This window comes from Scatophagus argus, chromosome 7, assembly GCF_020382885.2.
Source record: "Scatophagus argus isolate fScaArg1 chromosome 7, fScaArg1.pri, whole genome shotgun sequence".
In the NCBI taxonomy this organism is placed as follows: Eukaryota; Metazoa; Chordata; class Actinopteri; family Scatophagidae; genus Scatophagus; species Scatophagus argus.
In genome coordinates this window covers 22,488,488-22,510,347 of record NC_058499.1, presented here as the reverse complement: position 1 = coordinate 22,510,347, position 21,860 = coordinate 22,488,488, and the positions used below count along the sequence as shown (strand labels likewise).

The following is a 21,860-nucleotide window of genomic DNA, read 5'->3' as shown; positions in this document are numbered from 1 at the left end:
ACAGGAGGAACTAAGAGACAAACATATACTACAAAGTCACATAATTCTATTGCTAATATGGCAATTATCCCATTATATATGAAATAATGATTAAGACAATTAAGTGATGGGTTATAGGCTGATTGTATTAATAGTAATAAAGGTGTATTCATGAAAAATCATTGTAAAATTTGATCTAGGATTAATGGATAGATCTGCTGTGACAGTATGTAGGTGATATTTGATGCTTTTATTATCTAAGGAGAAATTAGCATTTAAGTCATGGACAAGTTTATTATTTTGTGAGTACAAGATAAATATAAATCACCTTACGGGACATGGGCCAATATTATTTTCAGCTGTCTCCAATTGGACACTGACCAGCATAAGATTGACTTGCTGTCGTTTATCAGGCTACAGACACCATCTAATCTAAGATAACCTGCTGTTACTTAGGCTAGTTATTGTAATTCGACATGCAGTGAAATATATCGCGGTGCTGTGTGCTTGTTAGGCCGGCGCCTCGCCAACTGACACTACGGAAATCGTAGCTGTGGTTTCGGGATAACATGTCTCACTCGAAAAACACCATCAGATCAGGTCAGTGGAGTTTCTGTCTCCATAACATCTTTGGTCACTGTCACATCCTCCCCACTAGAGGGCGCTCTTTCCCGACTGCTCAGTCGAAAATCACATTCCTCATCTTCACCCCGGCAGCCAGCTGCGTTCACATCCGGGCGGCTCTCTCGCTCGCCTTCAATCGCAATCCGCTTCCCTTCCCTGCGCTCTCCACCGGGGAGGTCTGTGGCTGCAGAAGAAACTCCCGAATTCCGGGCCGTCCGTCGGCGTCTGGTATCGGTCCATTTAGGCGTTGCTTCCCCGCACAGCCGGTTGCACATGACGCGGGCTCCGCCGATGGTGGTGCACGGCGCCGAGCGCTCCCAGTCGGTGCGACATCTTCGCGCTGAAGTAGCATCGCTGGTTAACGTTAGCTAACAACATCGATCTCTCTGCTGCTCCACCCCCCTCTCCCTCCGGTCGACCCCCACTACCGATCCGTCACATCAACAGCTGATTTATAGCTAACACTGGACCACCGAGGGCCACCCACCTCCCCGACCGTCCATCGGCTAGTGCAGGAAGCCCACCCGTTTCCTCCCCTGACGTTTCGGATTTAGGGCCCGCAGAGAGTAGCTTCGGAATTTCATCCCGTGATATTTAGATCACCGACCCTCTGTCCTCCTCCTCTGTGGCCTTTTAGGGGTCCGATTCCTCTCTACCTCAACACCCTGCTGCCTCCCCATCTGTGTGTGTAACCTCTGCTGCACTATCACCCCGACTCTCATCAGCCCCCCTCCCCTTTCCGAGCACCACAGACACCGGCTCTGCTGCTTCTGACAATCCGACTAAGGAGCGCTGCTCGGCGCGCACTGACTGCGGCGAACCTCCGGCGGACATCTCCGGTTCTCTCCCCAAAGCCCCCACCCCCATCCCCTTCTCTCAATCTGGCTGAAGAGGGAAGCTAGCAGGCTGGCCGGTTCCACTTGACACCCACACAGACAACAAATCCAGTTACCGATCTACCCATACACCCCCCACCCTCTCCCGTTCCTGTTGGATCCCCACCCCAGCAGATCCGTGACACATACTCCAGAGCACCCGAGCCTCGGGTCTCGTCATGCCGGGTCCGGTGGCCGGTAGCAAGTCCCGTGTGTACGCTGATGTCAACACGCTGAAGAGCCGGGAGTACTGGGACTACGAGGCCCACGTACCTAACTGGAAGTGAGAACATTTCTGTTTACTGCAGATTGCATGTGTCATGTGATATCTAACCCCAGCAGATGATGAGTTTCTGTGTGCATGTGTGTTGGTGGATGAGGGAAAGTGTGGCAGATGGCTGTCTATTATTATACATATAGCTGTGAGGGTGTGATGACACCACGGTAGTACAGTCTCTCAGTCTCCCATTCCGTTACCCTGCTGTTTTGCACTAACACTTTCCTTGGCCTTACCTGCATCTGTGTTCCCCAGTTCACCTTTGTCTTTTGACTTAAATAACATCTGCCATGAGATCAGGACCAGAAATCCCTTCATTCCCTGAGCCAGAGCTTCATCACTCATCATTAATGTCCTAATTACGATCTGAAGATTAAAATATTTTTCTTTCTCGCATAGTAAGACAAGCTGTGCACTGTTTCCCTGTCTGTCCCTATAGCAACCAGGAGGACTACCAGCTGGTTCGAAAGCTGGGCAGAGGGAAGTACAGCGAAGTGTTCGAGGCAATCAACATCACCAACAATGAGAAGGTGGTGGTCAAGATCCTGAAGGTGAGCAGTTGGATGTCCTTGAGCTAAATGCTGAATGTCTCAGCTGACTGTGGTGTGGAGCCCTTTGCTTGAAATGGAGTGAAATATTGATTTCGATGGCTGCAATGAGTACTGTGGTTCCTGAATAGTTAGAATTCCTGAAAAAAATCTGAATTTTAATTCTTTGAGTAAGTCATGCAAAAATAGCAAACATTCTTCAGTAAATTGAATATCTTTGGGTTTTGGACAGACAGAATGAGCACATGGAGATGTTGCTTTGGGCTTTAGGAAACTGGGATGGACATTTTTCACTGTTGCCTGACATTTTACAGATAATTACCAGTTTAATAGCGAATGAAAATCGTTATTTGCAACCTTAATAGTTTTCTGTGTTTGTATCAGACTCGCGCTTGTCTCACACCCTGCAGTGACTTATAGGAACAGTAGAGGCTTGAAGGTGGTGCCTCAGGGTTTTCTTGCAGATGTTATTGGTAGACTGATAAATGTTTAGGTTAGCTTAATGCTAAAACATTAATTGGTTGACATACTTATTTAGTAAGTAATTTTGCTGGCCATCATGTCAATCATTCTTGACTTCAAGCTTCTCAGTTGTGAGCCTTTCCAGCTTGTCTTTGTTTCATGTGATAAAATAAATTATATGCTTACTCTGCTATGCCTAGATCCTTTGATGCCTACAACATATTTTAACAAAGTGGCATGTTTACCATTGTGTCCCATCATCCTCTGTCTTAACAGCACTCGGGTAGAGTTTTAGAACTGAGGGCACAAAGTGTGGAGGAGCGTAATTCATTCTTGCTTGATATACGACTTAATTCGCTCAGCAGTCTGGGGTCTCTGTTGTTGTATTTTGTGCTTAATAATGTGCTGGGAGACAGGTTGGAACTGCAGGCAGGCCAGTCCTGTACCCACACTCTACACTTTACTTTGAAGCCACACTGAGGTTAACACGTGCAGAATGTGGCTTCAGGACATCCCTGAAAAAGACACAGTTTGGATGACAGCATATGTGGCTCCAAACCTGTAATGCTTGTTCAGCAGTAATGGTGCCTTCAGAGACATGCGAGTTACCCATGCCATGGACACTAACACACCCCCATACCATCGCATATGCTGACTTTTTACCCCTATGCTGGACTGTTGGTAGCAGTTCAGATGGTTCTTTCCTCTTGAGGACACAATGTCCATGATGTCCAGAAACAATTTGAAATCTGGACTTGTCAGACCACAGAACACTTCTACTCTTTGCTTCAGTCCACCTCAGATGAGCTCAGGCCCAGAGACGTCAGCAGCATTTATGGATGTTGTCTGTGGCTTTAGCTTTGCAGGGTAATGTTCGGAGCTCGTGTTGGGGTGATGCAGGTGACAGAGGAGGATGCAAGTGACAGAGTTACAGGCAATGTCAGGTTATTTCTCATTTAATTGTAAACATCAACATCCTTCCCACAGTAAATGTCTTTGTACAAAGACTGACAGGCTGATTCTGAAGAATGCAGCAGCAGCAGGTTCGGCAGGATCAGCAGGTTCAAGATCAATATTCAGAAAAGACATACAGGCAAACATGTCTACTCTTTACATCTTGGTGTGATTTTTCTTCTCCCCCATAATTTCAAGACCTTTCTTTTAATTCTCTGCCTTTGTTTGCTTTGTTTGTTTTTCCGTGGAATTAGCCGGTCAAGAAGAAGAAGATCAAGCGAGAGATCAAAATCTTGGAGAACCTGCGAGGAGGAACCAACATCATCCGACTGGTGGACACAGTCAAGGACCCAGTGGTAGGCTCACTAGCAGCATGTCTGTCTTGTTAAATTAAAAGACCAATGGAGACTTTTGGCCTGAAAATGTTGTGAGATGTTTGGTGCCATGTTTTATTAGGTGTCCTGATTTCACAGAAGGATGGCCACAACTCAGAATTACAGCTGCTGAGTGTGTGCTTTAGTTACTCCTATAAGGACAATACAAATAGGCATGCGCTGATCTTTTAACAACATTGATCTATAGCGCCTCTAGTGGTGAGAAACTCCACAGGGTACCTTTAACTATAAGTGGAAACTATGAGTTACTATTAGATAGTGGCTTTAGATCACTCCAACAAACAAATGGAGCTGAGCAGAAAACAGGGGCCGAAATGAAACAGTTTTTAATGGAACTGACTTGCCACTTAATAGGGGCAGAACTGGCATTAGCACTGGCGCATATTGTATCTGCATATCCATAATTAATTAATATATTATTCACACTGTCTATTGTTGCATGTTAATGTATGTCTCTATAATGTGGACTACACCTTAGGTTACGGGTGACACGGGAGTTAATTTGAGAAAATAAAGTAGCAACTGTATTTATTTACTTTTCTGTTACCTCTTATCAGTCACAAAAAATCACTCTTCTTGCAGCATGTGACCAAAGAGCTACCTTACGTCTGTCTCACGTATGGTTTTTTAAAGCACAAGTAAGCAACTGCCAACATTGTAATGATGGGTTTAGGGAAATCAAGGATTTCAGGAGTGATTACAGGTGTTGCAAATGATACAATCACTTTTGGGAGGCTCTGACATTGCAGCTTTTTTGTTATTCATCTTGTGGTTATTTGAGTTTACGAGGGCAGGGCAGCATTCCCACCACTGTCACGGGATGAAAGAATTTAGAAGTGTAATCCAAAGAAATAACTTGATAAATTATCTGGAAAGGGTAAAGATCACACAGTGGATTTGTCAAATTTCCAATGAATCAGGGGACTAAATCACAAAAGCTACATCCTGCTCTGTTTTCACTGATTTCAACTCCCCGACACCCCCTCTCACTCTCTGTCTCTCTGCTTCGACTGTACAGTCCAGAACTCCAGCGCTCGTCTTTGAATGCATCAATAACACAGACTTCAAGGTACAACAATCACCTGTCTTCTGCATGCATCTGGGGTCTGCTGTTCAGTCTTTGAGGTCACTTTGAATGATTCTTGTTTATCTCATCTCCATGTTGTATTGTCTTAGTCAGTGGGGGTTGAATGGTGCAGGGGGCATCATTTTTTTTCTGGAACAAATTAAGGTTCAAATCCTCATGTAAATTTGTTTTCCCCCATAGGAATTGTATCAGAAGTTGACAGATTATGATATCCGTTTCTATATGTATGAACTACTGAAGGTGAGACTTTTCAAAATTCAATAAATCACAAATTCTTCAGATGACTGTGTACACATATTCATATTTTGTCTGCTTTGTGTTTATTTGTCTGCCAGGCTCTGGACTACTGTCACAGTATGGGAATCATGCACCGTGACGTCAAACCCCACAATGTGATGATCGACCACCAGTTGAGAAAGGTAGGTGGTGCCCTATATAGTTCTTTTTTTCTTCACACATCCACACATACTCTTAATATTACCTCTCACCTGCTGTTTCAGCCCATCTTTCTCTCTCACTGTTTACTTTCTCTCTGGCTCTCTACTTCCTTTCATTGCGTTTTTTTTTTTTTTTTTTTTAAATCTTGAAAAGGGGTTAGATTGTTGTTTGTTGGTAATGCATTAGCACTGGCCTCTGTGCACTTGAGATCCTTAACCTATTAATGTCCTCAGTGGGATTTTATAATTTCCTTTACAGCTCTTAAAGTACTAGCCGAGCGAAGCTCAAATCCATTGCCGTACTGTAACACAATTCTGTCCATACCCATTTCATGAAAGCATTTATTGTGATTTTTCTGAACATTAGATCAAAGAAATATCATCTCTTGATGAGTGAGCATGTGCAAGCAAGCCAAGCTAGGATGGTAGTCATAGCCACTGGCTACAGCGCTAATGGGCAGTGTTATCTTGTTATGGCTAATGGCTAATGTAGTCTTAGCTATGTCTATGATTGGATGTCTTTTTCTACAGCACAGAGACAGTTACATTTGCCAAGAAAGTATTGTGAAGCCGGACATGATCAGAAGAACCTGGCAAGCTGGCAGAATCTGGTGTTTGTGCTAGCTTAACTAGTAGCTTTACTGTGGCTTGCATAAACGTTTGCGTCAGAGCCTTACTCATTGTAACCACCCCAGAACTGGATACGATAGCCATAATCGCAGCTACAGCCATGTCCACAGGAAAAGCCATGGCCACAGTCTAATCACAGCTACAATCACAATCTGTCACAACTGCGGCTTTAGCACTGTTCAGTCATAATAATAAGCCTGTGCTAGCTATTTCAACTTTAGCGGCAGAGCCAAGTTACCTACAGCGACCATCAGACTAAAGTATCAATGAACAATGGAAAATAGACCAACCTAGATAATGTTAACTAACAAAAGCAAGCCGACCGCAGAGCTTTACATAGAGTAAACATAGAGTATAATGGACGATAAGCAGGCTATGCTTTAGAGCGTAGCTGCCTTGTAGCTGGCATGGAGTGTCCTTGGGTTCTCAGTACGATCTAATTAGAATAGAGGCATAGCATTGCATATCTTCCCCAGCTCCACTCTCTCATCCAAATATGGTCACTACTGATTCCAAAAAGCCAAGATAGCAATGAACTATAATGTCAGACTCAAGGCTTCAAACCGCAAACCAGTGGGTGATGTCACAGTGGCTCTGTCCACTATTTATTATAACGTCTATGTTTCATACCCACAGCCACTCACGCTTTAGTCACAGCTACTAGCCATGGCCACAGTTGGAACTGGGCCCTGCTTTGATTTATGGGAACTGGAGTTCAGAAAAACACAAAAATGAAATATGAGGAACAAAAATGAGAAAAATAAAATACGGTACATTTTAATCAGGGTATCCCACTCATTGCCTCTTAACATATAGCAGTATTAATGCACTGCTGTCCCTTAAAAAACACTACCAGTGTTGACCAGTAGGGGGCAGCAAGTGCACAAATATGTGAATTGACCCAATATATTCCAAAGAATACATCACACCTGTTAGTGTTGCTTCGTCACATTGTCTATATTCTGTTTCAAAAGTATGAAGCGAAGCTGAGTGAGGATAAATTGTGTTTTTCCACAGCTACGCCTTATAGACTGGGGTTTGGCAGAGTTCTACCACCCATCCCAGGAGTATAACGTCAGAGTGGCGTCACGATACTTCAAAGGCCCTGAACTCCTGGTAGACTACCAGGTAACACACTCACCTTGAGCAAACAGCCATTAGAGATACGGTTCTTTCTGTGTGACGTATTTATGGGACAGTGTTGTTACCACACATGGATAATTCTAACGTCTCTGTTTTCATCATGTGCAGTGCTGTTTGATGATTTACTTTTTCAGATGTATGACTACAGTCTAGACATGTGGAGCCTGGGCTGTATGCTGGCCAGTATGATTTTTCAGAAAGAGCCCTTCTTCCATGGACAAGACAACTATGACCAGGTACCGCTGTCATACATGTGTAACTCCCACATGCAGCTACACTAGAAACACTTTCATATCGAATGAGACAGACAAATAAGACACACACACACACACACACACACACACACACACACACTGAAAGAACACAAGCTTGCTTCTCTGCACACAGAGGGCTGTGTCACAGGAAGTACCAAAAATAAAATGACATTGAGATTACTTATATTTGTATCCTGGACTTTTATCAGATGTAATCTGTAGGGACTCGCTCTGAAGTTTCAATGGTGGTAACAGGAAGAGGGCGCTGTTGTTCAGCACAATTTGTGTTAGAACTCTGAACGTCTCTCACAAGAGACTAGAAAAGCTGAGACAGGGAAAAATAAATACATGTTGATCAGGGACAAGTAAAACTAACAACATAGATTAAGCACAGAGGCTAACAATCCACCTGACTGTTGTTTTATTTGTGAATAGTCAGCGAGTGAAAGTACACAGTGTTTGAACCCCGGTGTGTTGTGTTTTCTAGTTGGTGCGAATTGCCAAGGTCCTGGGGACAGACGAGTTGTTTGGCTACCTGCGAAAATACCACATTGAACTGGACCCACGCTTCAAAGACCTGCTGGGACAGTAAGTCCACTCTGTCACTGGGATTCCCATCATACTTTTTGTGAAATGCATTAGGTGTTCTGGAGCTGAATGTAGAGTTGGCTCAAATCAGATTACAGACTAAAAATGTCATGAGGGGCAACAAAGTGACTTCGTACAAATATTAGAAGAATGTCTTTCCCGCTAAGGAACACAATGAACCCGCTAATTTGATACTTTCAAAGTTTTAGTGCTGCATATGCTCTCTTCTGAAACATACTCAGCCCCTGTTGTAGTCAGGAACTATTGAACACCCCCCCCCCACGAAGTAAAGATTTATTTGAAATTAAAAGAAAGTAAAACAATGTAAGTTTGATTTTCACTTTTCAGCACACAAAGAAGTTAAGAATTGTGCTATGTTGAAACTGCATCACAGTGGTAGTTACAAAGATGAGTTCATGTTTTCCACTGCAGCTCCTTGTTGTGGCTCCTCTTATGTAATGTGCAAGCCACTCATAAAGGTACCCTGTTAAGTTTTCTTGTAAACATACAGTGTTTCACCAGAACAACACAGTGTGTAACCTTGAAGTCTTTCTTAAATCAATTAACGTTCATATCAAGTAGCTCTTCTAAGGATGCCCTGAGAGGCAAGTGAAAAAAAGATTCTGGTGATCCATTTTCCAAGTCTGATTTTGAAAAGGTTTTGGTAGGCTAATCTAGCTCCCTAGCGTCACAGGGCATCTTTAAGTTTGGCGGCAGCTCTGGTAAGAAAAACTTCACTGCTGCTTTATTTCCCACTGCTCATCTGAATACATGTAAATCCTCAAGTTTTTTTTTTGTTGTTTTCTGAACATGACACCTTTTGAATTCTTTTTGTGATACAACTATTGCTTGCCACTTCCAGGGTTCCTGTTCTATAGCTATCCCTGACCTATGGCTTCTCTGTTGAACAGATGAAGGGAAATTGTATGTGCTAATCAGAGAGGAACATACTTTGCCACAAATGCTTATACTATATGGGCATAATGTAAAAGAGAAAACAGAAACGACCTAGAGTTCAGGAGATGAAAGAATCTGCTCACATTGGATCAGTAATATCATTGTTAGTTATGGCAGCACTATCAGTAGATGTCCCCTCAGCAGTGGTGGTTGTTATGTGTGTCTGTAGGCAGAGCAGGAAGCGCTGGGAACAGTTTGTGCAGACAGAGAACCAGCACTTGGTGAGTCCTGAGGCTCTGGACCTGCTGGACAAGCTGCTACGCTATGACCACCAACAGAGACTGACCGCCACAGAGGCCATGGAGCACCCCTACTTCTGTAAGCAAGACACACACCAGATCGCACACCGTACACAGGCAGCACACGCAGTGATACAGTGAGACTTGATGAAGGTTATGTGGCATTTAAACCTAAGATAGGAAAATACTTGCAGTCTGCAGCACAAGCTCAATGTTTAATCGTAATCTGGAGTGAAAAGGCAGTAAAGTTGTGGCAAATTCCTTCTCAGGTGAATACATCCTAAATGAAAATAACGCTCACTGTGCAGCACAATACTGGGTGTTTGTTTCACGGTCCTCATAATTGTAAACAAACAGGAAATGTGCTCCTGGTGAAAATATTAAAATTAATATCTGACCCTTTGTCTATTTATATTTTCAGTGTTTTTCTCAGTTTTAAAATAGTCCTAATGTCTATGAGGCATTAACTAAAGTTTGTAAGGGATTCTTTAAATGTAGTTCCTCTCTCCTCCTGCAGACCCAGTAATAAAGGAACAGTCTCTGTCAAACTCTGACAACAACATGGTTTCCAGTGGCAACACAACAGCGCGATGAAACGCAGGTAACAGCTTGAAAGGTTACTCATCGGTCATTGTGTATACCTTTAACACCAAAATATCTATGCTAACAGTACCATGAAACAAGTCAGTCACAATTTTAAATCCAAGTAATCCGCTCAAACCGTCAGCTGGGTTTCAACCTGTAGAGGACAGTCGCTATGCATATGCTATGCTATGCACAAAACGGAAAATTCAAATACTTTCCACTAAAATGTCAAGATTTGGGCCTGAATCGATCAGTGACACTACTAAATATCTATTTAAATGGATTTTCAGCAGAAAGAAGTAGTTGAATTACTCTTTAATCTTGTGAGCTATATAAAAATTCACCCTTTAAAGTTGTCATGAACAGGGAATTTAGCTTTAGAGACCAAAACTGTTTTTTGTTCTAGGCTATGGACATGTTTATTTCTACTGTAAAGTTGAGCATTTTAACATAGAATCTTCCTGGCATTGGCTCACCTTTGGAGCCACCCTCAAGTGGTCACTCCAGGAACTGCAGTTTTTGGCACTTCATGTTGATGTCATGTTTTGGCTGCAGACTGCCTTTTTGGATCATGAATTTTTATTTTTGAAAGCAACACAAACTGCACCAAATTTTACATTTTCATTGTGATTCACTTTTTCTCAAACAAAGCAGAAACAAGCTGGACCCTGTTCCAAAGGCTCGGTACATCGAAAAAATTAGTAAAATTGGTGAAATCGATCCATATGAGCACATGCAGTGATACTTATCTGGGTTTGCACACTGCACTTCATTTGCAGTGTTATTTATCTGTTTGCACACAGTCTTTTGCTGTTGGCACCTTATTTGCACTGTTACTGGAACTTTAACAGTGTCACTGCACTGTACAAGAATGTTTGTAATAAACTGAAAAGACTTTTAAACAAGAAGTGTTACACATTATTGCATGAGTAAATGGCACATGGTCTCACAGAGGACTTCTTATGGCTTAATTAAAGTAGTTGGAATATAGTTTCATACATTGCTACTGAACTACAATATTTATTATCACCATCAGGCAGTTTGTAAAGTGTAGGCCTGGTGTTTGCCACCATATGAGCAAGTAGCAGTTGAGGACATTTTCCTGCACCTGACATATCAATGACATGTTAATGATAAATAGAAATAAGCAGACCAAGATTAGCAGCCATTCATTTTATTTTCTGAAAATGCCGTGAACACACCAACATGTGTCTGATTTTGGTGATTGCGTTGACAGTGATGTTTGGTCGTCTCACGGCTGCTATCCAGGCCATTCGGCGTCTCCTTGTTAACTCACAGATCTGAGGTCCTTGGCTTTGCTTTCACGTTGGAAATGAGAAAAATCTCACCCCGTTGTTTTTTTGTTTTTTGTTTTTTTTTTAACCAAAGCGATCATGTGAATGTTTGTGGCAGTTAATGAAACAAAACAACAGAACTCAAGAGCAGCTTCACACATTCAGCTGGCGTAAACACACTTTTCAGTAAATCCACTATTACTACCACCTGACTGTGCTGTGAGGGAGATGCATGCCAATATAGTAACAGTCCAGAATGATGGGAGAAGGAAAAACAGCCTTTGACACTGTATAGAAGCATCTGTTCTTGCTACTGTATTTTATACACTCATTTATTCGTTTTCCCTTTAAATTGTCACCCATCTGTACTTGTACTGTGACTGGCTTGTCCAGAGGACTGCATCATTAATGGGTGAAAACATGTTTACCTTTGCTGCTTTCACTGTGTAGTAGACTGGGAATATCAAACACTTCAGTTTGGCTGAAACATTAAGTCATGATTTCTGTAATCATGTCCCTTCTTTTCTTGTTCTTCCTCCTCACACTCTCTCTTTTGTTCTCTTTCTCTCTACAGAAGTGGAAGAAGAACGATGTTTGTTACCTCAACTTTGTACCCAGTTGTGACAGTAACTTTGACAAGTGTACAGTGACAATGGATCAAAGTAACTCTGACCAGTTACACATTCACAGATATGTGCATACAGATACACACATTTACACACACGCACACACACACCAATGCAAGCACATCCACACCTGCGGACATGTATACATACACCCTCCTCCTCTGTATCAGTCTGCGATTGGCTTGCCCTGGTTCCCTGTCCAGCAGCCTGACCAATGAGCTTGAAGCTGCTCCCTCGTCGTCCCCCAACTCATGTTTTTCCTCCCAGCTCAGTGTCATGTAGGCCGACGAGGACAGACTACTTTTTAAGACAATTCAGTCCTTCCTCTTCTCTCTGTCGTCCCTCCTTTATGTCATCCTCTCTTTGTTTGCATCAGCATGGAGAATGAACAGGAGTGTGAGCCTGTACAAGTCCCAACCCCCCTCCCCTCCCAACCTGTTCATTTATCCGTCTGTTTAACCCCCCCATCCTGTACCCCAACAGACAGACAGACGTCTTAGCACTACTCCAGTTCTGAAAGCGGCATGGTGGACTCTCTCTAGATAGAATGATGATGATAATATTAATAATAATAATAATATTAATGAAAAATAAATGATTTTTATTTAGATGAACTGTGCCTGTGGTGAGAGTGAATTTTTTGTTCATTCATTTTTGAGAATGTGTGACATCTTTCGGATTTGAGAAGGTGGTTGAAAAACTAGAGTCGTGGGTTTTGTGTTATATTAACTTTATATGTTAAGATGATGTCAGTTTACTTGTGAGGAGCAGCCATACAGTTGTCTGTCCTGCAGTAAGCCTTTAATAAGGGAGAATTTATTGCAGGATTGTTGTGTTAGGTTACATTCATTTTAGCTATGTGGGCTTGATAAAATGAGGGATGTAGAGAGAGAGATGTAGCGGATGAAAAAAGAAGAATTATCATTTTATGACAAACCACTCTGTAAAAATAGGTCTTAAAAACAGATGGTGCAAGCTGATTGTTGCGTTTTGCCATTTTATTTTCAGTTTTTGTTTTAGTTCCACCTAACCCACTCCCACACAGACGCATGTAATCAGTGGAAACATTCCACTGTCTCTATTTTAAACCCCAACCTGTAACCTCTACCTTGATTCATATGTACTGTAGCCCACACTGAAAACAAAACCTTATGACCAAACTTTCCAAATGACATGTTAACCTCCGCAAAGCTGACACACCTACGCAATACAGACACAGAGCCTTTTTAATGAGAGTGGTGGACACCAATCAGCTGATGAACTCAGTGTGTGAGGGAGTGAGTAACTATGCCAGCTGAGCTTCAGATGTGTAAAGCTGATACAGGTAGTTCACAGCCAGAAATGATGAAAGGATGTCACGCTCTGCTTTTTAATTTCACAAACCTAACCAAATAGCACGATCCTGGTGCACCAACATAGTGATGCAGGTAAAGAGTCACATAGACATTTCGGTGCTTGTGGAAGCTCACCCAGCATTTCACATTTCACTTCATCGCCTTGGATTATTTGTATTTTTCTTATTTATGAATTAGTGGTCCGAAAATTCAGTTTCATGTGGGAGAGCAGTATGGAAATTCTTTTTCGTTGGTACATGTATGTAGGCTACTGTTGTTTATTTACTTATAATGTCAAACTTGCACCTTGTAGTTATGTAGTATGTAATTATGGCGTATTACACAGTAGTCTTTTACAGGTCACAGTTTTTGTTGTGTGTGTTGTGCTGTTATCTGACGTATCAGCTTCCTTCTTGTATAGAAACCAGAGCTTTAGCTCCCTGTTCTACAACCTGACTCCTCGCTCATGTTCAGGTGCACTCACATATAGACGCACACACACACATATATAGAAAGAGACATGTAGACCTGGACGCACAGGAAGTCTGCATTACCCTTTAAAGCATCTTGGCCATGAAACATTCAGTAGAAGACTTGTCTGATCAGCAGTGGCTACTGGTCATAGGTCTCCCAGTGTCAGGTCTCCCAGTCACACACACACACGCACACATATGATAAGCTTTCTGTGTGCAAATGTATAGGTGAGCTGTACTTTCCACGGTTTTTATACAGCAGATAAATAATTCTGTGCAGTAAACAAACTTCTGGACCTCGTGGTCTCTTTTCAGTTAGTACTTTTCCATCTGATTGCCTTTGCTACAGCTCACATGATGCTCACTCTTCTACATGTACAGTAGAACAGACGGTGTTCACTAAACTGGTGTTTTATCTGTGTTTTGTATAACATCAACATTTTAGTGGCTTTTTGTGCAATAATGTACTTGTTTTTTTTTTCGAATGCAAGCAAGTAAAAACAAGTTGCACATTAGATTAGATGGAAAGATGGAAAATCATAGTTGTGGCAGATTTAAACAAGTCTAAAAGTCTACAGCAGCAGCTTCGTGACATTAATGTGCTTGTCACTATGCTAACATGCTAACAATCACAATATCAATGCCCTGTTGTTTAGCAGGTATAATGTTTACCATGCTCACTATCTTACTTTAGCTTGTTAGCGTACTAACATTTAAAAATTGGCACTAAACACAAAGTAAAGCTAGGGCTTGTGGGAAAGTCATTTAGCAGGCATTTGGTCATAAAACAAAATATTGGGCAAAACATTTTTAACCTAATTATGACATGACATTAAAAGATAAAGGATCTGAAGTGAATTCAGTTCAGGAAGTATTTCAAAAACATGAATGCCAATTCATAGTGGGGTAAGGGGGGGAAATCAGGCCATTACTGAAGTCAAAGGTCAGTTCAGATTTTATTTTCTTTGAACTACACCACTTATGATCATTATAGAGATTGCAAAGAAAAAACGGCAGTAACGCACAGGAGCACAGATAGGAATACAGATCACACGCAAGCAAACTAACGACTGAAAAAGAAAACACATGGACTCCATACAGGTTAATCAGGACCAGGTGAAACCAATCAGCTCAATCACAAAGGTAGGAAAAACACAATGAAGCAATTAGTATTTTTACAGAGGTGTATTACTTCTTTCACCCGAGTAAGAGATATGTGTATTTCTTCAAACACTGCTTTTTAGTCACTTTTAGCTTACTATTTTATTTTTATTATGGTTCTCATCCTCTCTGCTCTCACTGTTCATTGCTCAGTGCCAAACTGCAGACAGAGGAAGTTAGCAACTAGCTGGTAAAGAAGCTTCCAGATTAGGGAGCTAAGTAGCTAATGCCAAATATTTTTCACAAGTTTATGAATTTTATTAACTCATATGAACTTAAATTTATCAGTGTTCGGAAATATGATTCTAAAAATACTAACTGCTCCCTGACTGCTGAATTTGTAAATGGGAAAGTTTTGCTAACGTGTTTGCAATAGGAACATTATCTGCCTATATGTCAGGACTGTTTTTCAAATTGTTCATGAATTTTTAATTTTCAAGAAAAATATCAAAAAGTTATATGGTTTGCAATAGCCCTGGTGCACAGAACATTTGATGTGGTCCACATTTAAACGGAATTGAGGAAGCACTTCCAACAATCTATTGTAGTCAAGGGAGGACTGGCATAGTTAACGGTGTTGGGGGAAGGGGGGTTATTATTTTAACTTACATCACTATGCTTCCACAATCTGGCATCTCACTCTCTACTTAATTAACTTAAACTCAGGAATCTAATGTAATAAAATATGAAACCATCTGCTAAACTTCACACAATACGTGCCATATCAACCAAACATTTTAGTATCAAGTTGGAAAGCACTGAATGATCTACAGAGAGTGGACTTGTCAGGAGTGAGAGTGATGATGCAGGTGGGATGACACAATTACAATTTATTACGTTTGACTTCTTAAAATTTTATTGCACATTAAAGAGACAAATCCACAAAACAACACTGCATGCAAAGAACAGAGGGAACAGCTTCATTTATTTTAGTTCAGTTAGTTATTTTGACCAGATTTGGCAGATGTGCTCATAACTTTTCAACACCCACAGTTATGATTAGTATGGGGTTTTAATTTTTTTCTTTAATTTGCAAATAAATAGATTTAAATACACAATAGACAAGGTCTTTGAAACCAGGCCAACAAGCTGCACTGTAGGAAGGAGGAGGCAGCCCGATAGATTTTTACTCCTCAGTTCCTCAAGAGAATCATAGGGAAAAGTGATGTTCATCTTGGATATGGAGACTAAATGGGACCAAAAAATAAAATAAAAAGAAAGTCAGTAATAGTTCCACTCTGCTGAACAATAAAAACAGCAAAAAACACTCAGGAAGCCCTTTTAAAATGGTAGCTTATGTTGTTTTGGTCTTTAAAAAAGAAACATCAAAAGAATGGCTCCACTTTCTAAAGCTCAGGGTATGTCTGAATAACATCATGCCATTCTCCTCTGACGGACTGCAAGTCAAGCCAACATTGTCCTCCAACATTCTCAGTCAAACAGCTAGCTGTCCAAATTGGAATAATCTGAATGAACTCTCCCATTGGAAGACTGGTGATCCCCCGTCTCTGAAAGAGTCATAACTGGGTGGCGCTCCTGGATCAGCCAGCACGTTTTATACTGCGTTTGTTTCTTAGACAGCTCGGTACACATTTCTTCTCCGACTTGGTGCCAGGAGACGCTGGAGCCGGAACTGCAGACCCCTGCTTCCTGTGCACAGAGAGAAACCAGACACGGAGGCAGACAAATGAGAGGAGCAAGTGTGATTGAGTGTTTGTTCTGGCAGTGACACGAGAGGGTTTAATAATTAACCACAGACTCCTGTGGCCTCTGCTGATGGAATCACTGGTGTGATCACAGTCCACTCTGGGGCTGCCAACACCAGCACAGACTGGTTATAATCCTTCCTACAATGTAATAATAGTACACATACCTATCCACACCTGTCAGAGTCATTATCACTGTTAAAAATTTCCATTCAACTTCCACAAAACAGCTGGATGTGAGTGTACTTATGGTTTATAACTAAGGTTTATAACTGAGCTACACAGCCCATCATACAATAATTATTTAGCAACAGTAACATAACATTTATAAATAAAGTAGTTCACAAATGGTTAAAAGGTAGTAAATTTTAATGTTTTATACGATATTACATTTCTTCCTTCTGAGTATTAGTGAAGTACCATTCATAATCGTGAGATCATTAATGACTTTGCCTAAGGCACAAGCAGTAAGTTTTCATTTGACTAATGACAGAACTAATAACATTGACATCAGCCTCAGCTGTTGGGTTTAGTGCTGATAAGTAAATATTAGCATGCTAAATTAGTAAGTAAAGAAGGTAGTTGCCGATGATAGTATTTCACTCAAAGCACCATGTGCATAAGTACTCAGAGAGCTGCTGGCATGGCTGTAGAGTTTAGCCACTATAAAAACGCATGGTTATTAGACACAAAATGGCAGAGAATCAGCAATAAATGACTGTACGGCTAAAAACAGTGGGATTTTCTGATGTCAATAAACTTATAAAGATTAACTGTCTTTGGCCATCACTGCACCAGTCATTGGCTACATGTTACAGCTTTGGGCAGTAGCTCCTCACCTGGCGGCAGCAGCAGGAGTGGCAGCCTCTCTGTTTCTGACCTGCTTCATCACCTTCAGCATGCGACAGATCTGTCTCAGGGTCATCCTCGGAGTGTGGCATGCCAGGCGGGGTCGTGGCGTGGAGCGAGGGCTCCGGTGTGTGAGCAGTGACAGATAGTTGCCCCCTCTGGGTCCTCTCCCAAACAGCTGCAGTGGCTGAACACTGGCATAGCAGGATGCAAACTGGGAGGAAAGAGAGCAAGAGGGAGAAGGTTGTCAGATGTTGTTTTCTGCTGTGTGGATAGATGATACAGACAACAGAGCCAGGGCTATGCCAAATACTATTTAAATTGGAAAAAGATTATAACATTAAAGTTATGATTCTAGAATTGCAAACTCAAAACCTTCATGATTCTGTTTTGCCTTTTAATTTATGTAAAAATTCCACTCCTTGATAGCACATATACATTCAGTTCAACGTCTAAATGCAACTAAAGGACTTCTTTTGAAACAAATAATCCACCATATTGAGTTTGTACATTTCATTCTTCCTAGCACAGTTTAACTGCAGTGTGTAATTGTGCACTGAAATGTGGAGTAGCACACTACTGGACTGGCTGAATATGTGTGTAAGCCTAAGTGAACAATGTGATAAAAACTAAATGTGTGCGCTATGTCGTTCTGTGTGATGTGTGTCCGTCTCACTAGATCTAAGACTCTGTTTTTACGTTATCCACTTGGTGGCCCAAGGAATCATTTGACCACTGATACACCATAAGAAATAATGATTATTATTTAATTACAAATTGCTATTATTGGCTTCCCAACATTTTAATCTTGTGGAGCATAATAGATACTGCAATTCAGACAGCAGAACAGAATAAGGCCATGTGAGCTGCTACGGTCTCAGCTGCGTGCCTCTGTCATTCACACTTCAAATGTAACACACACACACATGGCTCCATTTTAAGTAGCAAGCCACTCTCTTTCTCTTGCAGTCTTTGTCACCCTCCCTTACCCTAACATCAGCTGTTTTACCATTTAGGACAATTTTGTCCCCAGATGTACCAGCCACGCCCAATTAAGTGGTCTGGTCTCTCTCTCTCTCTCTCTCTCTCTCTCTCTCTCACACACACACACACACACACACACACACACACATACACACAGAGGATCGATCACACAAAGACAATTCAGCTGTGCAGATTCATTTACAGGACCGACACTTGATCATGTAGATTTGCCTCTCAGTAGTTGTTTTCTCATTCACACACCCACACACACTTGCACACACGGACAGGACACAATAGCTGACCTGCTACAGTATCTTAAAATTGTCACATACAGAAGAGAGCTTTAATAACAAGACTCATTCTCAGCATTTCCACCTGGTAGGTCCCTTCCACTGTTGGGTTTGCATTTAACGGTGGTGCTGCCTGCTTGAATACAACATTCACTTTAAAACTCAGTTAAAATGCTGCATCAGTCTGCATCAGTGAGACAGCATTTAATCACAACTCTTACTTCTGCTTGGGGCTTTATAAGTGAATAACTCTGAACTGAGCAAGTCTGAGAAGTACATGCGCATGCATTAGCACACACACACACACACACACACACACACACACATACACACCACACAGATACTTACAGGGACGACAGTAGCCATGGAGGAAGAGGAGTGCTGATGCTCTGTTATAAAGGAATAATCATCAGAACAGGACTCTTATACATGCCTTCATGACCAGGCCAGATTATAGGCCAATCATTCTTCAGAAGAGACCAAATAGCCCCGCCTTCTTCTGACATCACCACAGTGAGCAAACATCACACACACACATGCCTGTTGCTTCAGGTTACATATACACAGACACGCAGTCTATTATTGAGGACTCTTTTGTTACACAGAGTATATTTAGAAGTAAGTGTAATTCCTGGAATGAGGGGAAAAAAAACAGAAGAGCATGACAACAAAGAAAAACTGGAGGGAGAGTGGGAGGACAGAGGGATGTCAAGACAGCAGAGAGAGATGAGAAAATGGGGAAGAGAGGAGAAAAAGACAGTGATGGAGAGAGAAAACAGGTGCACAATAGAAGACTGCCAGGGTGAGGAGGGAAGCAGGCGTCTCACACACACGGGCATCCATGGTCACACAGTATAAGGTGACGTGCCTTAACAATGTGATGCATCGGTGCATTAAATATCATCAATCCTTACAATATTGTTCATCACTGATGGGAAGAAACAATAGATGTGAGACACACTCACTTTGATGAGCTGGTAAAGAAGAGAAACAGGAGAAGGGCTGAACTGCCAGCACATCAAACTGCCAAACCATCATTCGAACTAACTGTCTCAACACATGATTCAAATACGCATGTTTAAAATCATGTAAAACATCTCAGTTTGTGAGGCTGACCTGAACGTAAAACAAAGCTGCATCAAGGACCACTGGATGCCCTTCATGACTGGTGATGACCTCAGTGTGGACATGAGCTACTTCAATACTTAAAGAGAAATTTTCTTTTTCAGACCAATGTTTTTGAGGGATGTTCCATATATAACTATATAGTGGCCCTGAAAAATGAATATGGATGTGCCCACAACGTATTTGGTCCATAAATGTGGTGACATGATGACAACTCGCTGAATGAACTGGTGTAACTGACAAGCTAACTGCTGACACACTAGCCAGCCAGTCCAGAGATAAACAGTCACAATAGCCTCTCTGAGTTTCCATTTCTGTTTAGAGTGCTGTTTACTTCCCCCTGTATTTTTTTCACTGTTGTACACAATTTTGGTCAATAAAACATTACTTAAGAGAGAAAATAAAGCTTTCAACAAACTAGCTAACTTACTGTTAGCAAACTTGTTATCTTTTGAGCTTAACTGACCACAGAAACACAAAAAATGTTATTTTATTTTTGTTTCTATTGGACACATTCCATATTTTTTGTTAACACAAACAAATAATTGGAATTAAGTAACTGCAAGGTTAGTCAGATTACTTTGAAATATTGTCAGTCAATGAATAGAAAATGACATGACAGTTTTTATAATTAGCGGATAATAATAATTTTGTAATTAGCAAATAATTGTAACTAATTGAATTAGAAAACAATGTATTCTAATAAACACTTTTGGATTACTTTTTAAACATTAAACCTCGAAAATATTTGTAATATTTCTATTCTTTTTTAACCTTAAATCATTTTCAGTGCACATTCAATGCATTTTGCCTGTTAGTCAAGTCAAATTACCATACTTCACTATAGTTTCTTATTTTTTGTAAGTTGATTACACAGTCCTGGTGACATGTAATCCTCTGCTACCCACCTCTGAGTAACTGGAAGTGTACCGGAACACTATCTTCATTTCCTCTACAAGTACTCTCAAATTACATGGACTTGCATAGGAATTCACAGTTAAACAGTACTTTCTTTGAAGGAAATAATAAGAAATTATGAAACCAGTAAAATAAAGTGCGATGTTCTTACCTTTGGTCAAATAATCCAGTCATACAAATCATATTAGGCATGAGTGTGTCACATGGTGAAACGCTATGGTATGTGGTATAGATGTGATATACCATTGTGTGCTTAAGCTTTCCTGACTTGTCCTAAATTGTCAGGAATCTAAGGGCCCATTAGTCACTTCTTGCATCACGCAGAAGCAATATAGAAAACCAAATCGCAAACCATCTCTGAGGTAAACAGTGCATTTATGTTGAGCTATGTACAAAGACAAGGGAAACTCGCACAGGTCAACTTTCTTTTCTCGTCTTTCCATTTAATTCTAAAGCTATAAGGAGTTGTGACTATTTTTTAATAAATAACTAAGATTTAAAATAAATATGATGTGATGAGGAAACTGATGAAAAAAATAATTTATGTTGAATGAATGTCTTTATGTTGAATGTTATTGAAATACAAGAAGAGACAGACTGCAGGCTTTTTTCACAGCAGCCATTTAACCAAGAAACCAATAAAGTTTTCTGATTTTGTTTTCTGGCATTAAATAGTAGGGTAAATACAATGGCATTTAAGGTCAATGTTGCTGCAGTGAAAAGGGTAATTTAAATACCTTCCTCATGGCAGATATTTTGACTAGTCAAATACAGGTATACCTAATGCCAATTCACAGGATCAGCTGCATTCTCTAAAGGTGTTACAGTGAAATGGTCCTGCTTTTATTCATCACTGATGGTCCTAATATTATGGAGCCGTTGTTAATAACATTGGTTCCAGCTGTACTTCTCCTACAATGTCAAGTCATAATGCCTGCTGCTATTTCAAAGTATGGATTGTGTGGTATAATATTAATCTCTGTTTGAGAGCACCATCAGTACTGCAAACACAAATGTTGATATTGATGTATCATTATTTAACGAACTGTGAGACATTATGAATCA

The 21,860-nt window shown here is 41.0% G+C and overlaps 1 protein-coding gene across 2 annotated transcripts; it reads left to right on the top strand.

Annotated features, from left to right (window-relative positions):
* The first annotated feature begins 662 nt into the window (after window positions 1–662).
* On the top strand, window positions 663–12,569 carry csnk2a2b (casein kinase 2, alpha prime polypeptide b). 2 transcript variants are annotated; one of them, XM_046394863.1, is made up of 12 exons: window positions 665–1,761; window positions 2,195–2,306; window positions 3,974–4,075; window positions 5,133–5,183; window positions 5,382–5,441; window positions 5,537–5,620; window positions 7,286–7,396; window positions 7,546–7,647; window positions 8,153–8,253; window positions 9,380–9,528; window positions 9,967–10,050; window positions 11,904–12,569. In XM_046394863.1, the coding sequence occupies exons 1-11, from the start codon at window positions 1,658–1,660 to the stop codon at window positions 10,041–10,043; spliced, it is 1,053 nt and encodes a 350-aa protein (XP_046250819.1). In that variant the 5' UTR covers window positions 665–1,657; the 3' UTR covers window positions 10,044–10,050; window positions 11,904–12,569. The 2 variants fall into 2 exon arrangements, with proteins under 2 accessions (XP_046250820.1, XP_046250819.1); XM_046394864.1 differs by lacking the exon at window positions 5,133–5,183 and having other exon boundaries at window positions 663–1,761.
* Window positions 12,570–21,860: the final 9,291 nt, after the last annotated feature.

Coding starts and splice junctions, on each gene's coding strand:
- csnk2a2b (XM_046394863.1), top strand. CDS start 1,658: ATGCCGGGTCCGGTGGCCGGTAGCAAGTCCCGTGTGTACGCTGATGTC. Junction 2,307..3,973: donor TGGTGGTCAAGATCCTGAAG/GTGAGCAGTTGG, acceptor CCGTGGAATTAG/CCGGTCAAGAAGAAGAAGAT. Junction 5,184..5,381: donor TCAATAACACAGACTTCAAG/GTACAACAATCA, acceptor TTTCCCCCATAG/GAATTGTATCAGAAGTTGAC.